General features: G+C 41.2%; 1 protein-coding gene across 2 annotated transcripts in view; it reads right to left on the reverse strand.

Annotated features, from left to right (window-relative positions):
- Positions 1-10356: 10356 nt before the first annotated feature.
- The window catches only part of HEATR6 (HEAT repeat containing 6), a 34436-nt gene continuing 20063 nt past the window's right edge, over positions 10357-24729 (reverse strand). For both annotated transcript variants that reach the window (XM_072747687.1, XM_025996124.2), the window contains 9 exons: positions 22109-22464; positions 20960-21082; positions 20517-20603; positions 17617-17751; positions 16735-16857; positions 15918-16042; positions 14977-15073; positions 13755-13959; positions 10357-11308 (listed from right to left, as the gene is read on the reverse strand). In XM_072747687.1, the coding sequence (XP_072603788.1) occupies positions 10734-11308; positions 13755-13959; positions 14977-15073; positions 15918-16042; positions 16735-16857; positions 17617-17751; positions 20517-20603; positions 20960-21082; positions 22109-22464 (1826 nt within the window). In that variant the 3' untranslated portion in view covers positions 10357-10733. The remainder of the gene's footprint in view (positions 11309-13754; positions 13960-14976; positions 15074-15917; positions 16043-16734; positions 16858-17616; positions 17752-20516; positions 20604-20959; positions 21083-22108; positions 22465-24729) is intronic.

Consider the following 24729-nt stretch of genomic DNA (forward strand, 5'->3'; position numbering starts at 1 on the left):
CATAGCCCCTAGCCATCAGCTCCTAGTCTCCCCAGCACCCCAGCCCTATGCAGCCAATGATCTGTCTTGCAAAGGGAGTCCAGCTCTGCTGTGTGACTGAGGTACATCAGCAGGTAGGATCTGAGCAAGGAGGTACATCATACCCAGGGGAAGGATGGTTTGATTATTAAAGCAGCAATAGAGAGATGATTGGAAAGACAAAGTTACATCTCTGCCTCAAATCACACATCCAAATAAAATCTAACATCTGGTAAAGAGTTACATGTAAACCAACAAACAATTGGAAAACAATATCCAGCAAGAAATGGTTAAAATGTGATGTATTGGTATACTGTGGACGCCTATTGAGTCATTAAAATCATGTTTTAGGAGAGCATTTAATGCTCATAAAAGGTAAGATAGCAGGCTACCAAAAGCTACATAGGTTATGATCAGAGTTTTGTAGACTGATTTCCCACATACATATGGAAGAGTGCTCATGTGAGTCCATGTGGATGGCCATACTCATAACTCCCACATGCATGTATCATAAGTCTAACATGAAATATACCAAAATGATAATAGTAATCATCACAAGTCATTTTTACTTACATAACTTATTGGGTTTTTTTTGCAAAAATTCTTCAGTGAAGGGCACCTGAGTAGCTCAGTTGGTAAAGTGTCTGCCTTTGGCTCAGGTTACGATTCCAGGATCCTGGGATTGAACCCCACGTAGGGCTCCCCGCTCAACAGAGAGTCTGCTTTTCTCTCTCCCTTTTCCCTTCCCCCCACCAGTTCTAGCTTTCTCTCTTTCCTTCAAATGAATAAATGAAATCTTTAAAACAGTTCTACCGTAAAGATTCATTGCTTTTATAATATGGAAAAGAGATAGATGTTACTTAGAAAATTAATCTATGCTGGCTCTAATATTAAAATAATTTAAACACTTTGGTGAAAGAAAGTGAAAACAAATCTGAGGAGCATACCTCATGAGGACTGAAAGTCCAGTTGCCCAATGAGCTCAACTTTTTCCTAATGCCCCACCACGAAGTGACCAGATATGACTACTAATGTTCCTAGGACCTGACAGAAACTTGTGCTTCTCTGGAGAGGAGATCTCTGCCTGTGTCCTGAAGATAGTCCCAGCCAACTCAGACGAAAAATGAAGTTCATGGTTAGTGGGTTTTTTTTTTCAATAAAAATTTATCCCCTATAAGATTTTCTTAAACATTCGATGCCTAAAGGTACTGATACATTAGAATTTAGTATGAGATGATATCAGATTTAGCCCTGGTTGTATATTTAACTCCATTAAGTTTAATATGTCATCATTTCAGTACGCACTGCTTCTCAAAAGAGTGAAGACTACAACAGCCCAGCCAGAGTCTCTGTTTTTCACAAGTTCTCCAGATGAGTCTGAAACTCGCCAGCTGGAGACACTGTTACTGCTCGTGCTTGGGTAGTGGCTCTCGAACTTTGCTGTGGTTAGAAACACTTGTGCAGATTTTAAACCTTCTAATTGAAAAAAAACAAAAAAACCCAAACCTGCTAATTGGCAAGAGGGCACCCAAGACCGCCAAACCCAGATCCTATGAACTTTAAAGTCCCCGAGATGATTCCAATGCAGCCAGGTTTGCGATTCACTGTTCTGCTGAGAGCTACCTGGAATCCAGGTGCTATGGCTCCTGAGCCTGAGAAGCGAGCCCTGAGTCTAATAACTTTGTGTTCTCTGTCTCCATCTGCTGGCTATTCTCCTGCCTTGCCATAATTTACCTGCAAAGAGGCACTGCTGTTTGTATTTCTAAGAACATTTGCCAAGAGAATCAAAGAACCAAAAATAAAGTTTTTTAAAAAAGATTTTATTTATTTATTCATGAGATACAGAGGCAGAGAGAGGCAGAGACATAGACGGAAAAGCAGGCTTCTCGCCAGGAGCCCAAAGCAGGACTCAATCTCAGGACCCCAGGATCATGACCTGAGCTGAAGGCTCAACCACTGAGCCACACAGGTGCCCCAAGAATTGAATTTTTAAGTAATAAAAATACCTACAGGATGTATTTTTGTATATTATAAGATGGTCTACGTTATAAATGCAATAGGATAACACATCTAGGATCTTTTCTGTGCTTGAAATTAAAAGCAGCCGATAAACATTAGCTATTACCATTATCAGTTAGGCATGTTGGACCCCATCTTTTGAGTACACTGAATCATTTCTGAAGGAATGCTTCTTATTCATTTAAAAAATATACTGAGTGCTATTATATCTGGCACCTTGTTGGCTATGGGTACCTAGTGTAAACAGACACAGTCTGTACATTGAGAAAGACATCGAGAAAGGGACAGATTTTTTAAAAAATTATTATTATAGACTTTTGAGAGAGCATATGTTCCGTGAATTTCCATATAGATTTATGTAACCACCACCACAGTAAGGATTCCAAACAGTTCCACCAACCCCAGAACGCTCCTTCATGCTTCCCTGCCATTGAATGTTTTGTCTCTCCCAAACCTTAGCAAACACTGATTTGTTTTTCCTAAGTCTGGTTTTGCCTTTTTCATAGTGCCATGTAAACAGCATCATACAGTATGTAGCATTGTGAAAGTGGCTTCCTTTACTCAGCATAATATTCTTTCTTCTGCTTGCTTTAGGTTTCTCTTCTTTTTCTAGAGCTTAAGTTTGAAATTGAGATTATTGATTTGAGACCTTTCTTCCGCCCTAATTTCTTTCCTAATGCTGCAAATTTCCATCAAAGCCCTGCTTTAGCTGTATCTGTACGTTTTGACATGTTGTATTTTTTTGTTCATTTTTAAACTATTTTTCTAATCTTCTTTTTTTTTTTTTTTTTTTTTTTTTTTTTATAAATTTTTATTTATTTATGATAGTCACACAGAGAGAGAGAGAGAGGCAGAGACACAGGCAGAGGGAGAAGCAGGCTCCATGCACCGGAAGCCCGACGTGGGATTCGATCCCGGGTCTCCAGGATCGCGCCCTGGGCCAAAGGCAGGCGCCAAACCGCTGCGCCACCCAGGGATCCCTTTTTCTAATCTTCTAATACCCTCTCAGACTTCCCCCTTTGACTCAGGGATTTCTTAGAAATATGTTCATGTCCAAGTGCTTATAGATTGTTTTCTCCCCAGTTATTGATTTCTGGTTTAATTCCTTTTGTGGGTAGAGATCACATTGTGTATATAATTTTAATTCTTTGAAATTTCTTGACATTCATTTTACGATTCAGAATATATAGTCTATTTATATTGGTTACTGAGAAGTATCGAAGTCTCCAACTATAATTGTAGGCTGATTCACCATCTCTCTTTGCAATGCTACCAGTTTTTGTTTTATGTAGTTTGAACATTTATTGTTAGGTATACAGCCATTTAGGATTATTGTGTCTTCTTTGTTGACCTTGTCATTCTATAGTGTCCTTCTTTATCACCGGTAAAAACCCTTGCTCTGAAGTCAATTTTGTCTGATATTAACATAGCTACTCCAGCTTTCCCTTGATTAATATATATGCATGGTATAGTTTCCTTTTTTTGTTCTTTTATTTTTAACCTACACTATTTACTAAAAATGGGTTTCTGGGATGCCTGGGTGGCTCAGTGGTTGAGCCTTTGGGCGTGATCCCAGGATCCTGGGATGGAGTCCCACATTGGGCTCCCTGCAGGGGGCCTGCTTCTCCCTCTGCCTTTGTCTCTGCCTCTCTCTGTGTGTCTCTCATGAAAAAAATAAGTAGAATTTTTATAAATAAATAAATAAAATCTTTAAAAAAATGGATCTCTTATAAAGTGAATAGTTAGGTATTAAGGGCCTTTTTTTTAAAAAAAAAAAAAAAAACAAAACATCCTGACAATCTCTTTTAACTGGTATAATTTAGACCTTTTGAATTCAATTGTTGACATATTTAGATATAGGGCTACTCCATTTTGTTGTTTTCTATTTGTTCCCTATGTTTTTCATTCCTGTTTTCTCTTTTCCTGTCTTTTTCTGGATTAACTGAATATTTTTTTTATTTCATTTTAAGTAATCGTTTTTTTTTTTTTACTATCTTTTTGTGTAATTTTTAAATATGGTGTCCTTAGGGATTGCAAAAACACTTAATTTTTCATAATCTATTTAGGATTAATATTTTATCGCTTCGAGTGAAGTGTAGAAATCTTATTACTACTATACAGATCCCAATACTCTACCTCTTAAAATTTTCATACGTACTATTCCTACATTTACGAAAACTCCAACAGACATTGTTTCACTTTCATTGAAAATACGTTATAAAAGGCTCAAGATGAGGGAAATAGTTGATTTTTAAAAAAAGATTTTATTTATTTATTCATGACAGGGAGAGGCAGAGACATAGGCAGAGAGAGAAGCAGGCTCCCTGCAAACAGCCCGATGTGGGACTTGATCCTGGACTCCAGGATCATGCCCTACAGAAGGCAGAGGCTTAACCATTGAGCCACCCAGGTGTCCCCAAGGGAAATAGTTGATTATATTTACCCACATGGTTTCCATTTCCGTTGTTCTTCTTTCATTCCCAAAGTTTCAAATTTCCCTTTGGTGTCAAAGTTCTATTAACAAAATATTATCATATTAAGAGGTCAGATAAGAAAACCTAGAGGGAGAGAGAAAGCAATGGCCATCACTCCCTTGAGGCTAGGGCTGCACTTCCTCTGGACAGAGAGAAGAGTTCCCTCCCTGGAGTTTTAGGCAACAGCCTAGCTGCAAGGACCCCTGCTGAGCGGGCTTGTCCAGGGGCTGGTGTAAGAAGCAACATCAAACAGGGTTTCCCCACTCGCTCTGACTGATGACCATGACCAATGCGGCCTTCTTTGCCTTTCCTAGAGCAGGAAACAGAGACCTTCTCTCTTGTGATCTGCATCTGGTCTGCAAGTCCAGGTTTCTCTGTGCTGGGGGTCTAAGCCAGGGGAGACCAGAGGGGGGAATGGCAAACTTTGTGCCAGTCTGCTGGCGCTCTGAGTTTGCCTGTCCCCCCCAGATGTTCCCTATTTACTCCTTCCCCTTGGGATAGCTGTTCCACGCATTTAGTCCGCACTCTACAGCTGCATCCAGTGGGAGGGACAGGACGGAGAAGGCCTCGAATGAGAGTTGAATTTTTATTTCACAAACAGGGGCATGGGTTTACAAAGGCTGGGGAGTGTTTCCATGAGGCACACTAATTTAGGGAGAAATTCTTTTCTCCCACAGCCTGGTGGCTAAAAGCCTGATTCCTAGGTCTGGATTTTTGCATTCACTTTTCTAGATGAGATTGAGAATAGTTTCGTCATTCAAAAACAATCTTATTTTGATTTTGATGGAAATTTAAATTTATAGGTTTGAAGAGAAATGGTCTTTTATAATATTGAATCCTTTAATCTAGAACATGGTATACCTTCTCTTTTTAATGTCTTATTTTGTGACCTTTGAACATTTTTTATTTTTTCACAAAATCTTTGCATTGGCTTTGTTTAAATTTATTCCTAGATACATACTACTTTTAGTTACTAGTGTGAATGGAATATTTTCTGACATAAAAAATTGCATCCAATTATGGCCTGACATACGGAAGAACCATTGATTTGGGCAAATTGTAAACAGCTACCTTAAGGATTTAAGAACTTTTATTAGTTCTATTATTTTCTGAGCTTATTATCTTGACTTTCTGCAAATAGTGATTTGTGAATTCAGGGTCTCAGACTGTTCTATAAATAATGATAATTCAGAAACTCTCTTTGAAATTTTTTTTTGGAAAACTCTATTGTTGGATTAATCCCCTCCTTGGCCATTGAATCTTGTATAGCATTAGGTAATAATTGTGATGACAGGCTTGCTTGTCATTGCTGACTTTTTACGGAAAGACACTGATAAGAGAGGTATATTTTATGATGTTAACAATTATCTTAATTTTTTTAAAGATTTTATTTATTTATTCATGATAGACATAGAGAGAGAGGTAGAGGGAGAAGCAGGCTCCATGCTGGGAGCCCGATGTGGGACTTGATCCCGGGACTCCAGGATTGGGCCCTGGGCCAAAGGCAGGCGCCAAACTGCTGAGCCACCCAGGGATCCCCTTATCTTAATTTTTAAAAAAATTTAAAAAATGTATTTTATTCATTTACTCATGAGAGACACACAGAGAGAGGCAGAGACACAGGCAGAGGGAGAAGCAGGCTCCCTGTGGGGAGCCTGATGCAGGACTTGATCCCAGGACCCCAGGATCACGTCCAGAGCCAAAGGCAGATAGATGCTCAACCAATGAACCACCTAGGTGTCCCTTTAAAAAGAATTTTGATCAGAAAAGGAAATTAAACTTTATCAAATGCTCTTTCACTACCCATAAAAATGGCTATTGGGGTTTTTTCTTACTTGACATGTTAATGTGATAACACTTTATTAATTGAACTGCTCATTCAAAAAATGTCTGCATTCCTACAGTAAATCCTAGTTGGTCATGGAATCAATTGCAAAGCAGTAATTCACAAGGAAAGGCTTCTGCAAATGATCCAAGCTGCTGCTGCTTTGAATCCTAACTGTAGAGGGGTTGTACTACTACCACCACCACCACCACCACCACCACCCCCAACTGCATTTGTGCTGCTGTTTCTAGTGGCCATGCTGTGGTCCTTGGGTGTGCTGTACAGGAAAGGCAAATGAATGCTAAGTATCTGAGACATTGGCCCCAACACTAAGATAATGTCCTTGTCCACTGGAGCTGAAGATCTCTTTAGTTTTGACCTGAAGACTCAAAGTTTGTACTTTTAGTAGTAGACATATGCTTCTTCCTCAAGATCCCACTCCAATGATCTTTCTCTAATGAGGAGACAGACATTCAAGCCCAGGAAAGAAAGAAAAAAAAAAAAAAAAAAAAAGCCCAGGAAAGATGTCAAAAGTGTAATGAGAGCACCATTTCTTTCTTTTCTTTTCTTCTTTCTTTTCTTTTCTTTTCTCTTTTCTTTTTCTTTCTTTCTTTCTTTCTTTCTTTCTTTCTTTCTTTCTTTTTCTTTTTTTTTGTATATTTTTTTATTGGAGTTTGATTTGCCAACATATAGTATAACACCCAGGAGGGCACCATTTTTTATTGAACACCTGCTCTGTGCCAACTCCAAGCTGGATGCTTTCCATGTACCATGTGACATACTCCTGAAACTCTGAGGTACTGCTATCCCCAGTTTACAGATGAGAGGTCAAGTAACTTGCCCACAGATGTGGTTATTAAGTTGCAGTTGTTCTTTAAAACCCAGGTATAATTCCAAAGCTTTTGGAAACTGGGTCTATAATTTCTGACTGGCCCGCAGCGATGGGTCAAGAGGCAGAACTCGGGAAGGTTCTATTAGGTATGTGGCCTCCCACACATCTCGTCCTTTCCCTTGTCCAAGGGGACCTGTAGGGGCAAGATGCAGGGCTGTGTCTAGCAGGCTACCCAGGTCCTGGGGTAGTACCTCTCCATACTGCTAGATTCAGCTTCCCAAGACATCCCAGGTAACACCTCACCTGAAGGAGCAGTCAGGAGAATCCAGCTATTTGTCATCATGAGAGGTTCATGGTGTGTTGACAGTATTTCTGTCTAGTGCTCTGAAAATTCAAGGAAAATAAATATCTGACGTTTATTGAGTACCAGAAGCTATTCTAAGAACTTTCTGTGTATTAAATCACTTAATCATTAGAGCATCCTTATGAGGTAGGCACTATTATCCCTATTTTACAGATGAGAAAACTAAGGTACAAGATGGTCACAGATAGAAAGCAGCAGAGCCAGGATCTAAGCCTAGGCTTTTAACCACTGCACTGTATTAATGAAGTGAAGGCCAAATGAACTAGAGTAGCTATAACTCACAGAGCTCTTATATTGGAAAGACAGTGAGTCTGCTCAGGGTCTGTATTCATGCACAAATGTCAGACTCAAAAAAGCCCTTGCCCTGGTATTCCATGGGAGGTTTCTGCTGCCTTGTAATCACTGCTTTCCTGTTAACTAACACCAAAGGAGAGGTTATAACATGTGCCTTCCTCAAGTTCTAAAAGTGGATAGAAATTAGGGAGTTTCTTTCAGTGATCACAGAAAAGGTTCAAAAGTAAGTGAGGTGTCCTAATACGGTCAGTTTATTAAACAAAGGCTCTAGCCATCTGTACCTAATGACCCCTTCTCCAATTTTTTTTCTTTTAAATATCAAAAGAAAGTTCAGAATTTGGCATTCTGAATTAGAATTCGGAATTGGAGCTGGACCTCCTATTTTTCTGCCTCAGACTCAGTTCTAACTCTTCATTGGCTGTGTGGCTTCCCTTCACAATGGTGGCTTTTCTGAGGCCCCAGTCCAGGGCATTGAGGAAGTTCTGGCCTCTGGGGTCCTCCCATATTGCTACAGTGAGAATCAGCATCCCGTACCCCAGACACCTGGAGTTTCTAGCAGCTTACCCTTGGTCTTTCCCTCCATACAGACATCCTAACATATGTTTTCAGAGATCTGGAAACCTTTACTGAAGTGAAAGGTTTTTTTTAAAACGTGAGATTTAATTTAAACAAAAAGCAAATCATCAAATCAAACCATTCAAAGTCTTTTCACAAATATTTTATCAAGAAATTCACCAGTGAGAGCTCCCCTACCCCCAAATAGTGGCTATGCTACATTTTTGCTTTTATGGAAGTGATAAGTAAACAAGTTCCAAGATTCATCCTAAGATCAGTACAGGTTCAACTCAGTCTCCAGTCTCTGTAACAATTCGTGTCTAGAGTCATCTCCAAAGAAAAGCACATTTAAAGAATGTGCTATACCAGTGAGAATGGGGAAAATTAACAAGGCAGGAAACAACAAATGTTGGAGAGGATGCGGAGAAAAGGGAACCCTCTCACACTGTTGGTGGGAATGTGAACTGGTGCAGCCACTCTGGAAAACTGTGTGGAGGTTCCTCAAAGAGTTAAAAATAGACCTGCCCTACGACCCAGCAATTGCACTGTTGGGGATTTACCCCAAAGATTCAGATGCAATGAAACGTCGGGACACGTGCACCCCGATGTTTCTATCAGCAATGGCCACAATAGCCAAACTGTGGAAGGAGCCTCGGTGTCCATCGAAAGATGAATGGATAAAGAAGATGTGGTTTATGTATACAATGGAATATTACTCAGCAATTAGAAACGACAAATACCCACCATTTGCTTCAACGTGGATGGAACTGGAGGGTATTATGCTGAGTGAAATAAGTCAATCGGAGAAGGACAAACAGTGTATGTTCTCATTCATTTGGGGAATATGAATAATAGTGAAAGGGAATATAAAGGAAGGGAAAAGAAATGTTGGGAAATATCAGGAAGGGAAACAGAACATAAAGACTCCTAACTCGGGGAAACGAACTAGGGGTGGTGGAAGGGAAGGAGGGCAGGTGTTGGAGGAGAATGGGTGACGGGCACTGAGGTGGACACTTGACGGGATGAGCACTGGGTGTTTTTCTGTATGTTGGTAAATTGAACACCAATAAAAATTAATTTAAAAAAAATAAAGAATGTGCTATAGGGGTGTTTCTACTGTACCTGTGTTCTAATTCTTTGGAAACCGGTTGGTACTCTACCAATGGAAAAGCGGGCCTTCAGTTTCTGGACTACTCTTTTCCCCAAACTGCTGGAGTATTTCCTGAGCAACCAAGAACACAGCAGAGGGAAGAGAGCAACTCTCTAGGGGCAAAGGAGAAATGCTGAGGACATATGTATACCCTAAAATATAGTATTTTAAGCTAAATAACAATAGTTAAATAATGTATTGCCAAAACCTGTTCTATGCATCTTGATTCTTATGTATCCCAGGTCAGATATAAGTATGGAATCATTTTGACTGGTTCCGTTATATTATCTAAATTCCTATCTGAAATCAATTCTCCCATACTGTTGGAGGCTAAGAAATGAATGTAAATTCAAATGTAAATAATTCACTGAGAAGTGACTTTTATAATTGCTTAGACATTATCAAAATACAATTTAAAAACCTCTCTTTCTAATCATCTAAATTAAATAATTCTTTTTTAAGGCAAACATTCAGAAGTGGTAGAACCACCATAAAGTTAGTACCGGGGGCCACAGTCTCCTCAGGGATGTCAGGCAATGGAGAGAGGTCGGCATTACGGCCAGGATGCAACAGACAGAGGCCCGTGCTGGCAGCCTCTGCAAGCCAGGATCCTCTTCTGTTAAGTGGATTGCAGGGAGGCGGCGGGGGTGGTTCTGGGGTTGGTCCTGGGGAGCTCAGTGCAGTAGCTGTTACCAACCTGTAAGGAACTTTGCAGTATTTTAGCGACTGAAGCAGCTACACCAATGCAAACTGGCTGAACATCAGCTCTGCGGGAAGCTTTCTATAAATGCAACTTGATCTGAAAACAGAGGAGATTAGGCACACTATTTTTCATTAGTTTATTATAAAAGAAAAACAATTCACAGAAACACAACACACAACATTCTCATTCCTAAATTCTTTTGCTTTTTGTCTCTATTTTCTCAGGCTAAATGCGCTTCATAACCGCCCAGTCTGCTTGGCCCACATTCAACTCTGTCTTCTGGCTCTGGCGGCACAGGTCAGAGGCTCCAACAATCTGGACTGTGGCCAGTGCCATGGAACCACTCTCTAAAGTGGTTGAGCCCTTCAAGAAAAATTTAGGCCTATTCTAAATAAAAGCAAGTGGGTTGTTTCTATCCCTAAACTTATATCCTGCATATCTGATACTCAAGCTTGGGTCTTTCTATTACCACTTGACACTTGGAAGTATGGTGGACTATTCACCGATCTGTTGTTAATCCTGGGAGCGCTACTTGTGATCCAGACAAGTCACAGTAAATGGTGAGGATATCTTCTAAAAAGCCCATGATGGCCCTCTTGGCTGTGTCGCCAGCCAGTGCCTGGATACTGCTTATGTGCTCCAAGGCTGTTCTGACCAGCTGGTCTCTTTCATGCAAGTTGTGGGGTGCTCCAGTGTCCTCTCCCTCTGTTCCTGATTTTAAAAACTGTAGGATAAAGGACTGAACCATGTCCCCATTCAATTCAAGGGTTTCTCTGATGCAGGGCAGGTCTGAGGCACTGGCCAAGCTCAATAGGTGAATCAGTGCCTGGCAGATTTGGGTCCGTAGGCTGGCACAGTACTTGAATTCCAAAAAGTCTGTGGTGTCTTCACTCTTTTGTAAGGCAGTGACCAATGCATTCCAGATCTGAATGTACTGGTCAACAGACCCATAGTGCTTTCTCTTGCTTGGGATGGAAAGGGCAGTGGCAGATCTGATGCGTACTTTGAAGTTCTTGCATGATGTCACAACTGATGTCAGGGCGTTATAGGCCTGGGAGGTCCACGGGGCTGTTCCTAGAAAGAATCCACTGGCATTGAAACAAATGAAGGCTTAAAAATAAACGGGAGAAAGAGAGGGGCAGAGGAAGCACACACACTAGTGCTCAAGCTAATCACTATGTTTTCACTTAATTCTCACACTAACCCTATAGATTAGGGTGATCAGTGCTGACTATGGGATTCTGGCGAAGGGGCCAAGTACTGATTCCCAAACTTCTCATTTCCCTAAACAACCCTGCTGCATGCTCAGGGCCTCTGTTACTCTAAATGGGGAGTTTGGCAACTGTGAAAGAGGCTTCTTCTGTGGGAAGAGGCTGTCCTGAGGGCATAAGGCTTGATGGGAGGAGCACAGACTGAATTGTAGCCCCACCTGTTCTCTCAGTCGGATGCTTCTGAGCACTGTGTACACTGCACAACTGTTATGCCAGCCTTGTTCATGCTGACAAAAGAGCATTTCATTACCAAGATTAGCATCCAGACACTGCTCTGAACATAGCAAGTCATGCATTTTATTGAAAAAGAGAAAGGGATCCCTGGGTGGCTCAGCGGTTTGGCGCCTGCCTTTGGCCCAGGGCGCGATCCTGGAGTCTGGGGATCCAGTCCCGCGTCAGGCTCCCGGCATGGAGCCTGCTTCTCCCTCCTCCTGTATCTCTGTCTCTCTTTCTCTCTATATCTATCATAAATAAATAAATAAATAAATAAATAAATAAATAAATAAATAAATAAATAAATATTTTTTAAAAAAAGAAAAAGAGAAAGAAAATACTATTTAGGAAGTGACTGGGGAACAGAGAACTCACATTAACAAAACCTGCAACTGTCTTAATTCTGAGAAACATAATGCCCAGATTTCTGTTGTCTCTCCCTTCTTGGTGGTCTCAGGAGATTAGCCTGCTTTCTTTCTCATCAGAGCTATCACTCCATTTTGGGGGGTATTCTTATTCCTCAAGATGGGCAAGAGAATAGATTTCAGCTTCCTTAACTCTCTTAGCACCTCCTCCCCCTTTCTTTGTTGCCTTTAAAGACATGCAAGCAGACACCTACCTTAATGAGCTCCAACTCCAAAGGCTATTTCATGTTAGGCTATTTCCTCCATGGAAAAGCTAAGAAGCTACTTCTCCATTAGTGCTAGGCTGGAATAGGCTGGAAGCTAGCTCTCTCTCTCTCTCTTTTTTTTTTATTAAGTTTATTTGTCTAGGGATCCCTGGGTGGCGCAGCGGTTTGGCGCCTGCCTTTGGCCCAGGGCGCGATCCTGGAGACCCGGGATCGAATCCCACATCAGGCTCCCGGTGCATGGAGCCTGCTTCTCCCTCCGCCTGTGTCTCTGCCTCTCTCTCTCTCTCTGTGACTATCATAAATAAAAAAAAAAAAAAAAAAAATTAAAAAAAAAAAAAAAGTTTATTTGTCTATGTATGTAATCTCTACACCCAATGTGGGGCTTGAACTCAAAATTTCAAGATCAAGAGTCAAGAGTCACATGCTTTTCTGACTGAGCCAGCCAGGTGCTCCCTGGCTGGGAGCTCCTGGCAGTGAAGGGGAGGAGGGCCAGATTTCCCTAACCTGATGCATGGTCTACTGGCCCAGGATGGATTTAACTTCTCCAGGAACTTACCTTGTTTCAAACCTTATCTGAGACAAACATATAAGGCAAATGCTGGTAAGGAAAGTGAAGGGATTTGGAAGCCACAATCCATCTGCCTAAGCAGCTATTAGCCACTGATGGTCTATCACGACACATAGCAAGTCATTACTTAGATGGCTTCCTACAACGCAGCAGCCCACTTCAGTACCAAGGGCTCACACGGGATTTACAAATTCTACCCTTTTTACTGTGCCACTTTTTCTCCTTCATTTTTACCCCGTTGTTAAAACAACATACACTTTTGTAAGTGAAATCAGAAAAAAATCCTACTCATTGTCCCCTCCAGAGGCAATTGCTGTTAATAATTACACTAATTTTCTTTCAGTCTTTTTTCTACCCATTTATTGAGATCAAGCTGTAGAAACAATTTCATATCCTGTTTTAATTTTCTTAACATTAGAAGTACTTCCCAAGATTATCAAAAACTTTTTGTAATCATAATTCTAAGAGATTCCTTTGAATATATACACTATGATTTACCTCAACCATTCCCCTAAACTTAGGTGTTCAGAACATTTCCATTTTTTTCTAATACTGTGATAAGTAACATATTAAGGAATATCTTTAATAACAATGTAGGCTGGTGTGTGTTGTCCTAGGGTTCTCTACCAGAGAGAAAAGGGAGACTTTCTTTTTTTTTTAAATGGTTATTATTTTTTTTATGAATTTATTTTTTATTGGTGTTCAATTTGCCAACATATAGAATAACACCCAGTACTCATCCTGTCAAGTGCCCACCTCAGTGCCCGTCACCCAGTCACCTCCACCCCCCACCCACCTCCCCTTCCACCACCCCTAGTTCATTTGAGACTTTCTTACCTAATGGAAGAGCAGGATTTTTAAAGACATTCCCCATTGCATAACAGGCATTCCATCGGACTTTCATGGCAGCTTCAATTAGAACAGTAGAAATCAGGGCCTGGATAGACTCCTCAATGATTTCAGCAAACCTGGGCTTTTCTATATGAGATGGTTGTAAAAAATGAAGCAAATTTCCAAGGGCCCGGACTGCATTGCTTTTTACCTACAATAAAATGTAAAAAAAAAAAAAAAAAGCATTAGAAATCTGCTTTGCCAAAGAGATGTTACAGGAAGTATAATTTCAGCTTTAAAAAACCCAGAAGTCTTGGACATCTTAAAGCAACAACACAAGCAGCCTATAAAGCTGTAGCTTCTTGAAAGGACTTGCATGGTAAACAGCCTGTACCATCAGAAAGGTGAAGTTCTCCATAGGTCCTCACTGGTATCTTTAGATTAGACTTCAGAGAGGTCTATCCTAAGTTTGCAGAGATGGCATGGAAAGCCCAGGGGCAAGAGGGCAAATCTAGCTTGCAGCAAGGTGAGGAGAGGCCAGGCTTCAAAATTCTTGTCTGGCAATTTTCCCAAGTCTCAACCTTTGTGGCCTACTAGAATCATCTGGGGAGCTTTCTTTTTCAAAAACTAATTCCCAGGCCCTAATCCCAGAGATTCTGAACAAATTAGTCCCACACAGGGCTTCCCAGTTTCAGAATCACTGTGCTAAATTAAGCACTCAGTATGGGTCAGGGGCTATGCTAGGTGCTTTGACACAAGGCATCTCTGAGGCCACTGAGGTAGAGGTCATGACTTCCATGTTCAAGATAAGGAAACTGACCTTCACAGAAGTTAAATAATACACCAAACATCACCCAGCCATTAAAGGGCAAGCCAGATTTTGAACCATGTCTGACTTGCCCTAAAGCCCATTTCTATACTTTCAACTTATTAAAGCCAAGGGCTGCTCATCTTTCTAACTTGACACTTAAAGATTTTTTGGAAAAAACAAAACAAAAATAGATCATATTAAATTAAAACAAACATGGAGAGATCACAGAGTAGTATTACAAAAGCACTGATATTTTTCAGGAGACAGGAAACAGAAAAGATACTATGCAAGGTAGAGTAGGCCACATCATACCAAGTATTCTCTCAATCTCCTCTGAACAGGGATAAACTTGGTGGGATAAAACTATAATATAGTATGTATCCACCTGAGAAGCACTAGGTTTTGCTGTGAATCTACCTTGTCTTTATCCCTGGATGCTTCTATAGCTGATCGCAACATCTTCAAGAGCAGGAGACCAGAGAACTCTTCCTGGAAACTTGGGTCTGGTGTCTCCCTGTTCCATCCAAAGCAGGCAAAACATGTTAAATGGTAAAACCCAGTTAAGTATACACATATACACATACATTCACTTAGTATAACTATAAAAAATTTGGGAAAACAGCTCAAAAAATCTGTTTAGATTATACCAAGAATTTAGTTTATACCTTTTGACCTAGTAGGTCCACATCTAGGAATGTGACCAAAAGGTGTATCTCAAAATAAAGATATTGTGCACAAAAATGTTCACTGCATATCAAACCCTAAAATAATGCAAATAGTTCGTATACAAGGAAACGGTTAAATAATCACAGTGCAGTAATGGCTGTGTAATAGTAATTAACATTTATAAAGAGGAGAAAAAAAAGAGTCAGGAGAATGCTTATACACATCATATGTGAGAGCTAAGCAATAAACAGCAGGATGCTAGTATACGAGGAACAACAGTTGCCTCTAGGGAAGGGAGTGAGGTAGGAGAAAGGCTTCATAATGAATACCCCCTTTGTACTGTTTCAATTTTTTTTTAACCTGTGAATACATTACTTTAAAAAATTATAAATTTGACATTTAAAAACGCAGCGATACTATGGTTTTGAATTTCTACTTTTATATTTTCCACATTTTTATAATGTGGATATATTACTTATTTTAGCATACAGTATTAAATATATATACATACACAAACATACATAAAGGATAACTTCCTAATCTTATTACTTGAAGAAATATAAAACAAAGCAGGAAGACTGATATACAACATGGGAGAATTACTTTTAGTTCTTCTATAGTAGAGGTAAGATATCCTCCTGGGGACCTAAGCCTCAGAAGTCACCTAGGGAGAAGTGAGCGGAGTCACCTACATGTTGACAATCAGAGTGTCTGTCAGGTTGCCCAAGGACCAGGCTGCTTTGGCCCGGACATTCAGAGATTTGTCTTGAAGTGACATCAATATTGCATTTGCTGTGTCTGCAACAAATATGACATCCTAGAAGATAAAACACTGTAGTTACTTTATGAGCTCACAATGCTGCCTTGAAAATTCTGAAATTCATTTTCAGAGAAAGATATAAGCCTTTACCACAAATCTCTATTTGAAAATCAAAATTTATTTACTCAATTTACTCTTCTACTATGTTACAATTTGGACATCTACTAAAAATCCCAGGGGAAGGTCTTCCATGATTTCAGGATGTGCCATGCACATTCAAGGAGCCTATGGATTTTGCTCTTGTGGAACATCTTACAACCTAGTCTGTGACTGTTATCTATGAATTCTGGGCTTACACTGATTTCTACCTTGGGAAATGATGCTGACAATGAAATATATTTCTAAAATACACCCTATTTATTACACACTTCTCAGAGAGATAAATGTCACAGAGTGAAAGAGAAATTTCTTTCTTTCTTAGTAAAAACTTTATCAGCTTTCTAAATTATTACTATCACAAGGTAATGTCCCATTTCTCTTTTTCCCGTCTCTCTTAGTCTGGGGTAATGTGCTAAGTAATTGGAAATAAATGAACTACAGGCACTACCATGTTTTAGTAGCGATTAAAGAAACCAGATCAAAAGCAATGTAACATCGTTTACTGTCTCACTCAGGAGCTCTCTATCCACCCAAACCAGTATGACTCTGGCCCATGAGAGGCACAGAGGGTGGTACAGGCTCCCTCTGACCTGTCTGAGGCAAGGGAAAAGCACGTAGACTCCAAGGGCCCGCGAGGTCGCAGCTTTCACTAATCGGTTCTTGCTGTCATTCAGCCCAAGCAGCATGGTGATGCACAGAATCTGCCTGTCACTCTGCAGTGAGAAAGATTGGCAAAGGAAAAGTGAGACCAGAAGAACTATGAGCCACTGTTCTCAACAGGTGAATGTGACACGTCTGTGTCTGAGTTTGTATTCAGGAGCTGAACACAACTGAGATCTTGAAACGACTTTGGCAGAGTACAGAGATTCATTTTGGACCCAGGCATGAGGTGAGTGCCTGCTTGGTGCCGGGCACACACAGCATCTGTGACCAGTAACCTTTACCACTATGTGAACTGGGTCAGTGCATTTTCCTCCTTCATAAGCTAGAACAGACACAAATGCCACCAGGGACTAAAGAAGGGGAACAGCCTGCATACCCTGTACAGTGGGCACCAGCCAAGTATGATCACACACTTCATGTCATTCCTCACATTGTGCCCACTTTACAGATGATAAAACTCAGTTTTACAGAAGTTAAGATCATCAGAGAGACAGAGAATAAGAGTGCAGATTTATATCCAGGTCTTAACTTTTGGCTTTGAAAGCTTTTCTGAAATGTCTCTGACTTCCAAGCCTCTCGCCTGCCTTCCACCACCCACCCTCTAAGCACAGGGAGGAAAGGCTCTTCCCAGGACTTTAAGTTGTACCACTGCCCTCACCCCAGACTCAAGTAGACTAAGCCCCCCTTTCTCAGCCTGTTCAATACTGGCTCATAATGAAAAAGAATCTGAATCAAACAGAAGCTCTGATGCTGGGGCAGGGTGGGGGGAGGGTGGGCACTCAGGGCTGAGCAAGTACTCCTCAGTTTACCGGCAGGCTGCTGAAGGCCTCGGGCAGGATAGAAGACAGAGCATCACAGGCGCTCGCTTGCAGAGTTGGGTGCTCGGAATTCTGCAGGGCTCTAGGCAGAGGGCCATTCAGCATCATAGTCCAGAACATCACCACCTGGAACAGGGCCACAGTTAAAACCGCCACCATGAACCAACAATGGAACCAACTCAATGCAGACTGCCACAGAAGGCTGTAGTAATGAAATATCCTTCTATAAAGTAGTGGCGGGGATCCCTGGGTGGCTCAGCGGTTTCGCGCCTGCCTTTGGCCCAGGGCGCGATCCTGGAGTCCCGGGATCAAGTCCCGCGTCGGGCTCCTGACATGGAGCCTGCTTCTCCCTCTCCCTGTCTCTCTCTCTCTCTATCATGAATAAATAAAAATAAATCTTTAAAAAATATATATATATATAAAGTAGTGGCTTCTTTTAAGTGCTTCTGCTAGTCCTTCTTCTACAGCAATGGAAGGAACTTCAGAAAACAATGACTGCCTCCTTCTACTTTAATGACCAGAAAATGGTCTGCTACAGTCAGGCGGCCAGAGAAGACAATCATGACAAAGGGGGTAAAGGATGGCGGTAACAGCAGCAGCCATGGCCCCTCAAGTTTTCCAGAGAGCATCTCATATGCCAGGCGCTGCCCTCAGTGCATCTATCCACCGCAGTCCTCAGCACAATTAAATGAAGTAGAGTCATTATCTCTACTTTCACACAAGGAAACTGAGGTGTGAAGGGATGGCGTCAGGGTCCCACAGAGCCCAGAGGCTGGTACCAGAACCCAAAGAACGCAGGATCCAGAGTCAGAGCTGGGGCTGGATCCTTCAGTGGCTACATCCCATCTCTGCAACCTTGGACAAGTCACTGAACCTGTCTCATTGTCAGTTCCTCTTCAGTAGAACAGGGTGAAGCTGTCTACTTGGCAGAGTCTAGGTGAGAGTAAAATGTAATGCTGTGTGTGAAGTTCCTCACCTGGAGCCTGATGCATAATGGCAACTCTTTAACTGAACAGGGGGCTCTGTTGTGAGCACTTTGAGGAATGAGCTCCACTCTAAGGCTCTCAAGAGGCCTCCAAAGAGTACCTAGAAGACTTTCTTTCCCATGTGTTCTAAAAACCTGGGGATTCACGTGCATTTGCAAACCTATCTGTGGTTTGGTATCTCAACTTTCTGCCCCATGGATTTAGTCCTGAGTTTTACCATGTATCCCACAGCACAGTTCTGTCCTCCCCTAAATCCCAGCTCCTAAAAATCCAATTTGGGCCTTTCTCACCCCAAACCAGAAGACTTTGGACAGGTATGATGGCTCACAGTGATTCTCACCTCCTATGTTAAGGAGGTGGCCCTTTGCCCGCACAGTGGCTAGGGCTGACCTGTGTATCCAGTAGGGTGCTATGGAAATGACAATGAAATTTCCAAAGCACGGTCATAAAAACACTGCAGCTTCTGTCTTGCTCTTTTTTTTTTTTTTCCCCTCTGTCTTGCTCTTGATTCTCTTGTTTTTCTGGCAGGGAAAGCCAGCCACTGTATCAAAAAGACACTCATGCAGTCCTCTGGAGAGGTCCTCATGGGGAGGAGGAAGTGAGGCCCACCGCCAAAAAGCAGCACTAATTTGCTAGGTATAAATAAGTGAGCCATGGTGAAGATCCTCGAACCTCTGTCAAGTTCAGGTAACTGCAGCCCCTCCTGGGATCCTGACGGCAACCTCAGGGAGACCTGAGTTAAGCTACTCCCAATTCCTGTGTCACAGAAACCATGTAAGAGGATATATATTGTTTTAAGCTGCTAAATGTTTTGTATAATCTACTACTCAGCAACTGACAAGTAATATAGAAAATGTATCTTTTCTTTTCTTTCTTTTTTTTTTTTTAAGATTTCATTTATTCTTTCATGAGAGAGACAGAGAGGCAGAGACACAGGCAGAGGGAGAAGCAGGCTCCATGCAGGGAGCCTGACGTGGGACTCGATCCCAGACCCCAGGATCACACCCTGAGCCAAAGGCAGATGCTCAACCTGGTGTCTCTGTATCTTTTTTTAATGGGTGAAACGATACCCAAGTGTGAACAGATGAGTCTCGCCTAAAGTCACTTGACGAGCAGGAGGGGGACATCTGGATGCAAACTCAGGTCTGTCTGAGCAAAGTTCAACTCACCTCCCTGTGAATGGTGACATTTCAGTTTTATGGCAGTCTCATGAAATGACTAGGGCTAGGTATCCCTAATTCCTTGCAAGGATGATGGAAATTGCAAAGGGAAGAGAACAGGCAGGATAAGGAGGATAGGAGGAAAAGCCATCACTTTTAAGAGGTCCACATATTCCTCTTCTAAAGGCCTGCCAGTGTGGGGGCAGCAGAAACAACCTCAGATCACAGGACTTTAATAGGAACTAGGGGGGTGCAGTGGTTAGGGAGTTAAGGGAATGGAAATCTATCAAGCACTTACTATGTGCCAGCATCTTTACATTTCAATCTTCCAACAGCCCCAGGAGTTAAAGATTATTATTCCTCTTTATGAGGAAACTAGGCTCATACATCCATTAATGGTGCTCCCTACATTTGATCTCATGCCTTCTGATTCCAAATCCTTGGCTCTTCCCATTATTTCAGTCTGCCTCTTGGGCAGGATGAACAACCAAATTAGGTTTTATGCAGAAGAAATATTGATGTTTCAATTGCTGGCTCTCTATTACACATAATCTGACCACACACTGAAATGCAAATAAACCGAAGCCCAAATAAATCCTATTTATGCTAGTATCATGTCATCACAGATTATAAACTAGTTTTTGACAGTGGAAGAAACTATACTGTTTCCTTCACTTTATCACTGAGCCTCAAATCTGACTGAAGTACTAAGAAAGGAGAAAACCGTGAACTGACATGTACTTACCAAGCTGACTGGAACTCTCTGATCAGATGCTATGGAAGAGTCTGGTTTATACTGTTGTATTAAGCCTGTACCCAGTTCTTCCAGAAGCTGCCGAGGTAAAGGAAACAGATTATCAAAGCCCAGTATTAGAAGCATGGAGGTAGGAAACCTCACTTGTTTGGAGATGACCTCAAATCAAGGGGAAATTAATTTCCAACTGAATTTTCTTTCTTATCTTAGCAATTCCTATGTCAGAGGCTTTCTTTCAGGAACAAAATCACCAGATATATATTGTTAGTATACTGTCAAATGAATTCTTTGGGTTTATATTAGAGCTGAAAATAAAGGAATGTATGACTTTCCCTACCTGAAACCTCTATAAAAACCTCAGAATACACAGACATGTAGCAGAGGGAACAACATAAAGGAAGAGAAGAAAAAAGGAGACTTTTCACGAAAGTTACCTTTGCTCCATGAAGCTGAATGGATGGATCTGCTTCCCCCATGCACTTGCAAATCACCTCTCCAAGCTCCATTAAGTACACTTGAGCCATTGAAAAGTAGCCCCTAGCCAGATGAGCTAACACCTGCAAAGAGAATACACGCCAAGACCTGAATGCAATGTGGGGCCACAATATCCAGAAAAGTGCTTTAAGATTTCAGAAATCACTCACACTTAACCAGGGGCAGTGATCTAATGTTAAATGAAATGAACCACCATAATCTTTACAACTAAAATCAATTCACTATATCATATAATTCCATGATGCTTTATAATTTATGAAATGTGTTTCATTAAGATTGTCGACATTAATGAAGCTGGGAACAATTCTGAGGCAAGGACTAACTGAATACTTCAATTGAAGGAACTAAGGCTGCAAAAGTTAAAGGCTAAAGGGCATGTTTAATATCAATCCAACAATTAGCAGCAGAGTGCAGAACCAAACCCGTGTCTTAGATCACAGCTGAGTACAGAAGAAGTGAGTACATTAACCTAAGATTGTTCTCTTCCTTTGAAGGAGCATTTATTTTGTAGTCTCTAAGCAGACAAAAGATGAAAGAGAAATTATGGAGAGTTACAGATTTACTTAAAGCTGCAGAAATCAAAGATGAACTGTACAATTTCTTTCAGAATTACTGTATCAACATGGGACGCCTGGGTGGCTCAGCAGTTGAGCATCTGCCTTTGGCTTGGGGCGTGAGCCCGCAGTACTGAGAACAAGTTCTACATCGAGCTCCCTGCATGGAGACTGCTTTTCCCTCTGCCTATGTCTCTGCCTCTCTCTCTCTCTGTCTCATGAATAAATAAATAAAATCTTAAAAAAAAAATTACTGTATCATCTAGCATACCCACCTGTCACATAAAAACAGAGGTGACTAAAATGGCTTGCAACAAAAAGGAATGCATCTGATATTTACAACCAAGTCTTCTCCCAACCTCCACCCAAAACAAAATAATAGAGCACTCACACCTAAAATACAACTTCCCCTAACACCTCTGCCCTGTGGCTCCATTTTACATTATTTTCATGGACTCACTTCTCACAATCCAGCATCCTTTGAAGGCAGAATTATTTCTTCCATTTCAGAAATGAGGAGCTGAAACCTCTTACCTGTAAGGCCTCCAGCCGCATAGGGGATGGTTCATAGGTGCTTCCTGCCGCACAGCCAGCATCGCTACCTGAACAGGAATCCTCCTTGGGCAATACAACAGTGGAAATGCAGAGTCGGATGAGCCAGCAGGGCTCTGAAGTCCCCTTTGGGGAGCTAACTGCTGCTTCTTCCAGAAAGGGTCCTGAGGGGGCCTTTTTCCACCAGTCAGGAGTGCTGAGGTGGGGAGTCGCTGAATTGCTATTGTTGAGTCCGGAAGAACAGGGTTGTTGTAAAAGCAGCTGGACTTCAGGTAAAGGTGCGTGAGTGGAGACTATGGCTCCCAAAAGAGTGAGGCTTGACACTCGAACATTCACATCTGTCAAAGTTAGTGGGAATCACTATCACTGTGGAAACAGCTATCATAGAGATTGTAATTACCACTGCAGGCAATGGAGAACTAGGGCATCCTTGGTTAACCTTTATCAAGTTAAATCCCTAGCCCTAACTTCCAGCTTAGAGAAATACATGGGACACAAACAGAAGTTCAACAACACTGTAAAGAAACTGAGCATGTGAAACGTGCTGGAAGACAACTGTCTGGGACTCATCCGTAAATCAGCGTGGCGAAAGAAAGAAAGGGGTGACGGGACTGTTCTAGGTTAGAAGAGACTAGAGTGACATGATGATATGTAATGCATAAACCCAGAATGAACTCAAGTGCTTACAAAAAATGAGGAAATGGGGCACCTGGGTGGCTTAGTAATTGAGTATCTGCCTTTGGCTCAGGTCATGATCCTGGGGTTCTGGGGTTCTGGGATCGAGTCCCACAATGGGCTCCCTATAGGAAGCCTGCTTCTCCCCTCTGCCTATGTTTCTGCCTCTCTCTGTGTCTCTCATGAATAAATAAAATCTTTAAAAAAAAAAAAAAAAACAAAAGAAAGAAAAAAGTCGAGGAAAAGACTTTTTGAGACATGGGGAAATCTGAACGTGGAGTAGATACCAGACAGTATTATGGAACCAGTATAATTTTCTTAGGTGCATGGAACCAATGTAATTTTCTTAGGTGCGAGAATAGTGGTGTGGTTTTTTTTGAGATTGTCTTTATTCTTAAAAAAAGATTCATGCTGAGATATTTAGGATGAAATATCGTGTCTGTAACTGACTTTCAAATGGTTCAAAAATATATTTATACGCGTATATGCATAAACATACACAGATGCATATATGTGGATGGAGGCAAAGCCAACATAACAAATGTTAACTGTGAAATCTAGGTAGATGTAGGCTGATGTTCACTATACTATTCTTTCATATTTCTGTGGGTTTGACTATTTTAATAATAAAAATATTGGAAGATCAAGCCAGATACTTGGAAGGGGCTTTTGATTAATAATCACGCTTCGGATAAACCTCATTGGCTATGATACTGCCACTATGCAAAGTTGGAAAGGACTTTTGAGACATGACCTACTGCTCTCAGTTTGCACATAAAGAAAAGCTGGTGCAGTGGAAAGAGCAAGGGACTAAGCCCAAAGACGTGGGTTGTTTCCATCTTACTTCTGCCACTGACATGATAAGAGACCCCAAGGCAAGGCTTACCTTTCTGGGTCCCCTTTTACACATTGGGAAAACAAGTGAATTGGACTTAGTTTACACATCATTAACTCATTTAAGCCTTATAAATATCTTATATGATGTGGGTCTACTTCTTCCTGTTAGGAGGAAACAAGGGTTCTGATAGCTGCAATTATGAGATGGCAAAACAGATATGGGCTGCAGACCCTCAGCCTGACTCCAGGTCCACTAGCTCTTCCATGATGTCACAGAAACATTACCACCTCCTTCAAGTACCAGAATTCTCACCGAAAAACTTAACTTACTGAAATATGGTCTGATCCTAAAGCTTGCAACCAAAAGAAAAACAAATGTTCTCCATGCAAGTATTACAGCATATATATATTATGTGTGGGAGTAAGCCAGGAAATAATAAGAAATAAGATTCTGTGTCAGTGGGGATTTGAGGTTCTAGAATTTTATCTGAAATTCAGAGGAGACAATGTTAAAGAAGTTAGGTTTTATATTCCAGTTTTCTTTTTTTTTTTTTCTAAAAAGATGATGTCTATGTGACTATCCATCCATCCTTTTTTTTTTTTTAAATATTTATTTTAGAGAAAGAGCACATACGCACAAGTGGGGGAAGAGGCAGAGGGAGAGAGAATCCCAAGAAGACTCCCCACTGAGTGCAAACTGCACCCCCCTCAGCCGTCCCCCACCCCGCCCCGGCATAGTGACCCTGAGATCCTGACCTGAGTCAAAATCAAGAGTTGGATGCTTAACCAACTGGTCACCCCTATCCATCCTTACTTTTGCCTGAAGGACATGAACTGTGCATTATATATCAGAGCCTGCCCCCACACCCCCACACTTGCCTCATCCCTAATTCTAAAGTCACTGTACCGAAGTAGTAAAGAACTAGTAATCCTTACAGTTAATTCTCTCTCTTCCTTCCAGTGGTGTCCATTGGGGCTCAGTGGTCAAAAGTGGGTTTCTAGCAATAGCTGATTTCCCCAAAACATGAGAACAAGTAGAGATATCTTAGAGCTATAAAAATGCCTTAAATTTTTTTTAAACTAACAATCTA

Source organism: Vulpes vulpes, chromosome 2 (genome assembly GCF_048418805.1).
Source record: "Vulpes vulpes isolate BD-2025 chromosome 2, VulVul3, whole genome shotgun sequence".
Lineage (NCBI taxonomy): Eukaryota > Metazoa > Chordata > Mammalia > Carnivora > Canidae > Vulpes > Vulpes vulpes.